General features: G+C 41.8%; 1 protein-coding gene across 1 annotated transcript in view; it reads right to left on the bottom strand.

Annotated features, from left to right (window-relative positions):
- Window positions 1-1,054: 1,054 nt before the first annotated feature.
- LOC144762793 (CD109 antigen-like) overlaps window positions 1,055-5,547 on the bottom strand; it is a 1,211,849-nt gene continuing 1,207,356 nt past the window's right edge. The window contains exon 33 of the mRNA XM_078648063.1: window positions 1,055-4,333. Within this exon, the coding sequence (XP_078504189.1) occupies window positions 4,113-4,333 (221 nt within the window). The 3' untranslated portion in view covers window positions 1,055-4,112. The remainder of the gene's footprint in view (window positions 4,334-5,547) is intronic.

Here is a 5,547-nt window from a genome sequence, read left to right as displayed (position 1 = left end):
TTGTAGTGTAAACGTGTAGAACGCTGTACATTTACTTGAGAGCATTGCCCAACTTAGCATCATGCACTGGAACAACTCATTCTTCAAGAGGGACTCAAACTTTTATCCATTTGAGTCGTCAGGACAGTCAGCACCAGCTGAAATCTGATCATCGGAGCTCTGGATGAACACACATACTCTAAGTTCTGCCCTGTGGACCGATCTTGAAAATTATTCAGTTTGTATCCTTTGGTAATGTGTTTGATTTCATAAATCTTAATCAGTACTTGTGTTACTTTGAGACAGACGCTAGTTGCATCATGTCTGTCACCTTTGCACGCCATGGAAACGCTAACTTTAAAAGATGTGTATCTTATGTGTGGCGTTGGCTAACGTGTAAAGTTCTGAAAGTCTTAAATGGTAATGTTTGTAAATGGGTACGTTGATAACAGTGTGTGCACCAAAGAAACCTCGCAACAATTTCGACATAAAAGGGCCACGCTGTTGGTTGTACCTCTGGTGGTAGTAAAACCGTGTGTCTTTAACATAAGGGAGTGGCATTTCTTCTGGAGGGTAGTGGAATGAGGTAGCTCAGTTCAATGAAATACTGCCTGCTATGAGTCAGTCCAGTTCTCTGGGCCATGCAGTGTTCAGTCCTTGTGACAAGTAAAGCCTGTTGTTCTTGGAACCACAGCATCAAGATATCACTGAGAGTTTATAGAAATGCCTATTGCACATGATATGGCTTTCAGTGAGTAACATGAGTTAATAGTAAGGCTCACTCTAGAATGTTAATTTGGGATTTACCTGTTGGATCCAGTTAGCACGTGGATAAGGCTCAATAATTCTCCAGTCACTTGTATAGGTTATCTTAGAGCAAAAGATTGTCATACCCCCAATCGCTTAGTGAGGGAGCAGTGTTTTCTGTATCTCAGTCTTCTGGTACAATCATTACATAACCCTCCCCACTGGACGTATGGACCTTTGTTCATCAACAAAGAGAAATAAGGAGCAATCATCTACATAACAATAAATCATTAAAGACTTTTAGTTCAGTCAATGAAGAGAGTTAGTGTGAGTTAAAATAGTTTTTATTTTCAATTCTTTAGTCCTTCATCAGTTTATCCATTAAGTTTTAATCTTTAAATTTCACCATTAAAAGTAAATATAATCCATCAATTGATTTCGATTATAAAATAGAAGAAAATGCTCATTAGAATCACAGTTAATATAGTAATAATACAGCAAGTTTGTTCCATAAAGGAAATCCGCTAATCTAAATTAATTTGGGCTAAAGAGGGAAAAGGTGTCATTTCAAATACCCAATAAGGAATTCTGCAGAGAGATTCAATGCACACGCATAACGCCTTTACATTTCATAATGGAAAACATTTAGTCATAAATCAACAGATATAAAAGAAATAAGCTAAATAACCGCTTGTGAAGAGAAGTCTAAGAAACTCATTGAGTCCTCTTCCAGAATGTTGGGGAAGGAATCCACAATCCAGCTATCTACTCTATGAACATGCACCAATATAAACAAACAAATTCTATGTTGCAACATAATTTTCTTTCATCCTCCAATAGAATATCAACAAACTCCTGGGAATAAACAAACTCTCCATTTTCACATGGGAGCACAATAGGCTTTCAGACATTAAACCTTGGAAAGTTACGGCATTGATATTCTGTGGTCCAGACAGTTCTTCCCATGAACCATACTTGAGGTTGCTTCCTCTCCTCCCAGTGACAAACTCACTATCAGTTGTTTATTACAAATCAAGTGTTTGAACAGATTTATCCAGGATTTGCATCGCCCTTGCACCACACAAGGCGATATAAGAGTGACACAAAACTTAAGTAAGATTTATCAAGCCATGCAAGGCCAAAATGCATGCCTGATATATCTGGAGTAACGCAAGGCAGCACAAATCATTGGCATGTGATACTCTGCTCCAGAGAGGCGTTCCATGGGTGGTGCGGGGCTTTTCCCCGCGCATCCACCCATGGATTCTGGCACATTCCCATATTTACCATGAGTGATACACCTGAGAATGCGTAAAAATGCTATGTATCCCCAAGGGGAAACATCCTTTACAACGCAACTTTTACCACGCAATGCTTTTACATCGCAACTTTTACAACGCAAACCATTACAACGCATTGCGCTGGGGGGGCGCTCTAAGATAGGGAATATATTTAATTTACTATCCAACACCTTCCCTACTATCCACGGGGACTGGAGTTGGAATAGTAAATTAAACTATTCACTATCCAGCACCCCAAAGCGCTATGCGTTGTAAAAGCATGCGTGGTAAAATCATGCGTTGTAATGTCATACATCCATCCCCAAGTGAGACAGGCAGGGGAGATTTCTTCTAATTTTTTCCTCTTCATGTGCTGTATTCTGCAGCACATATAGAAAGAGGAAAATACCTCTGAGAATAGTTTGTGTGCATTAAGGTGTCCGTTCCTGCTCAAAAACAATCCTGCCTACAACGCAGGGACCCTTCACAATGATTCAAGGGTGCCTGAGTTGGCGCTAAGCAGCCAACAGAGCGCAAGCCATAGGGAAGGACAGGAATGCACTGTAATGTTGGATATGGCACATTCCTGCCCTTTCCCTTTCACTCAGCGCAGCAAAGTGGCTTGCTGCACTGTGCTGCATGAAAAAATTATAAATATGGGTAATGGCCTTTTGATGGAGACTTCTAACCACAGATTTTTCACCTTAAGAATAGGTACCAAAGCAGTACCTATCAAAGGTGGGGTGTCTGCAGAGTAGATTTCAATAAAAAATATTCTGCAGAACCAAGCAGGCAAAGTGTCGTACTGCTGGACATAGTTGTCAAGAAAGTGCTGCCTTAATGTGCAGTTCCTCTTTAATGAATGGAATTCTCTACAAGATTTTCAGATGTGACTTTGGCTCATTGATGGAGATCCTAAATGATGTGAAGAGGTTGGTTGTCGCCTGAACATGGTACAAGACTGCTTGTTGCAAGCCTGCCTTCAGCAGCCAGTCATTCAGGTACGGGAGTGCATGCAGGGCCGGACTGGAGTCTAAATACGCCCGGGCACCAAAATAAAAGTGGCCCTTTTTAGGGTACCAAATAGCTAAAAAGGTGGTCGATGTTTTCAAATTAGGCCACTTTTGAACTTGTAAAGACACGTTGTCTGAGTATTTTGAAATTTATGGGAGACTTAAGTTACTTGAGACATGCCGGGGACTGCTGAGGAATCTGTTCTGGAACTAGGGGCTCCAAAGGGATGCAATGTTTATCTTGACAGGCTTGCACCTTCTCTTTAGTGCTATTGTGGCAGGATGAGATCGAGTCCTGCTGTGTATTTTCGTGATTGCGTTTAGACTTCGACTCACCTGAAGACTTCAAGTGAAAAGGGGGTCAATCATAGGAACAGCCTGGTGACTGGGACTGCGGCCAGTCCTGTGACTTGGTGTGGGTGTGAGGTCTGCGCTTCAATGTGACCTCTTCTTGTGTTTGCTGATGTGAAGCCTCACCTCCTTGTCCTGGATCACCTTTGCGTGCATGAGGGCACAGTCTGTGCATGGCTTAGAGTCATGGCTAGTTACCAGGCATCAAAGACACCTTTTGTGAGGGTGAGTAACTGACATCTGCTTCTTGCAGTCTCAGCACTTGTTGAAGTCCTTAGATATTGGCGAAGATATTGTTTCATAGCACAATGTTTTGTAAATCATTAAAGATCGACAAAAGTCAGGACTGGAGCTCTGGCTCTGCTTCAGAAGGTGTGGGAGGAAATGACATCATTTGGCAGGTGTGGCGCATATATGCAGCTCTGTTCCATCACTTTAGCAGGACAGAGCTAATGCAGAGCCTCATGACACCACCTGCCAGTTGACGAGAGCACTGCTGTTGAAAAGGCGAGGAATCTGCAGTTAGAAGTATCCATCAGAAATCTAAATTATAGGTCAAATCACTTAGCACACTCTCTCAATACTTAACAATATTCTTTAGTTGTGAGATGCAATTGTGAACACTTTTGCTCTTAATCCCCTAACTCGAGAGTGGTGCCTAAATTCACCTGTCTCATTAATCTGCTTTATCTAAACATTGATAATGCCTGATTTTCGGTGACCATATTATAGAAGAATATTGTTATGCAATAGTACACAAGTATACAAGATAGGGAAGAAGAATACAACTAAGCTGCACACTGTGTGACAACGTACAGGCTGCGTTAGAAGTTCCACTATTGCTTCCACTGCCATTTTGTGTAACAACATTTGACCTGCATGAAGTGCAGTCATCTCCACAAAAATCACACGATGAGCTTTCTTTCATCACCTTTGAAGTGTACAATCTTGTCACTTTGGTTCCTGCAAAATAAAATACGTACATTAAAAAATGCAGAACATAAGGTAAACCACAGCTAGCCTCTAATGTCGACAGCTCATATCATACTGAATCAAGACGTCTCACTGAGCAGCAGTGATGTTGGAAAAACTTTCAGAGTGAGGGTGCCTCCTTAAATTGTATATCACTGAAGTCTTAGGGATTGTGAAAAATCCAAGCGTCCTACAAAGAATAAGTGCAGTACTCATAAGGAGAGTGGTAAAGGTGGTACAGTTTGTAGCACACTGTCATAACTATCTTACTAAAGCATGGTATGATAGCCCATTATCGTTCATAGACATCACATTTCAATTAAACGTGCTACGAAATTTGCACAGACATTCAGTTTAGTGATAAAACTCTATAGGCCACAAACAATAGACACTGTTTGGAGTTTTAGAGAATATTTCTCATCTGTGCATCACCAAGTATAATCTCTTGTTTTGTTTTCATGTTAATATCATTTGAAATTATTGTACAGTTCATCTACAGGTATTTACATTTTGTTGTTTGTGATGAAAAAACACATTCTACAGCCTTTCCTTTCACACTTACTGTACCCCAGCATGATTGTCTAACAGTGTACTGTGCACAATCCTCTTACTTTGTAGTCAGAGAAAAAAAGCAAACACCAATCTCCATGTAAAAATAATAAGCAGCAATGTGTAAGTCTACATAGCCTGACATTTGACCATTGCCTTTTTTTAATTTTTTTATATTTGTAAACTTGTGATACTGTGATTTTATAATTTGCACTGACCCCCTGGCACTCACCTATACTGCCAGCAAGCAGCTGTCTAAGCGCTGTTCCATCCAAAAACGCTCGTTTTTTGGCGCCATTACCTTGCTGAGGGAAGCCACGAGACACGCCCCCCTCGGTCGGCCATGCCCCTCTCTTACGCCCAAGATCTCCTCTTTAAATTATGAGTCCTTCCCGGAAGCGCAGCGGACGAGCGCAGCGGGCGCGACGATGGCGCGCCGAAGGCGCGCTTAAGGCAAGCTCGTCTGCGCTCGTCCGCGATCTGGACGCGATAAGCGCGGCCCACTCTGATCAATTCCTCACAAATCCCAGGGTCCACTCCCCGCTGTATACTCGTGAGGCATTGCTTAATCTGAGAGAGTCTGCGCACGAAGGCCACCTTACCTTTACTAACAGTGCCTTTCCATTGCATGATTTCACCAGTGGGGGTTTGTTCCT

The sequence above is a fragment of the Lissotriton helveticus genome, chromosome 6 (assembly GCF_964261635.1).
Source record: "Lissotriton helveticus chromosome 6, aLisHel1.1, whole genome shotgun sequence".
In the NCBI taxonomy this organism is placed as follows: domain Eukaryota; kingdom Metazoa; phylum Chordata; class Amphibia; order Caudata; family Salamandridae; genus Lissotriton; species Lissotriton helveticus.
Note: the sequence above shows the minus strand (reverse complement) of the source record. Positions and strands in the feature narration are given on the sequence as shown.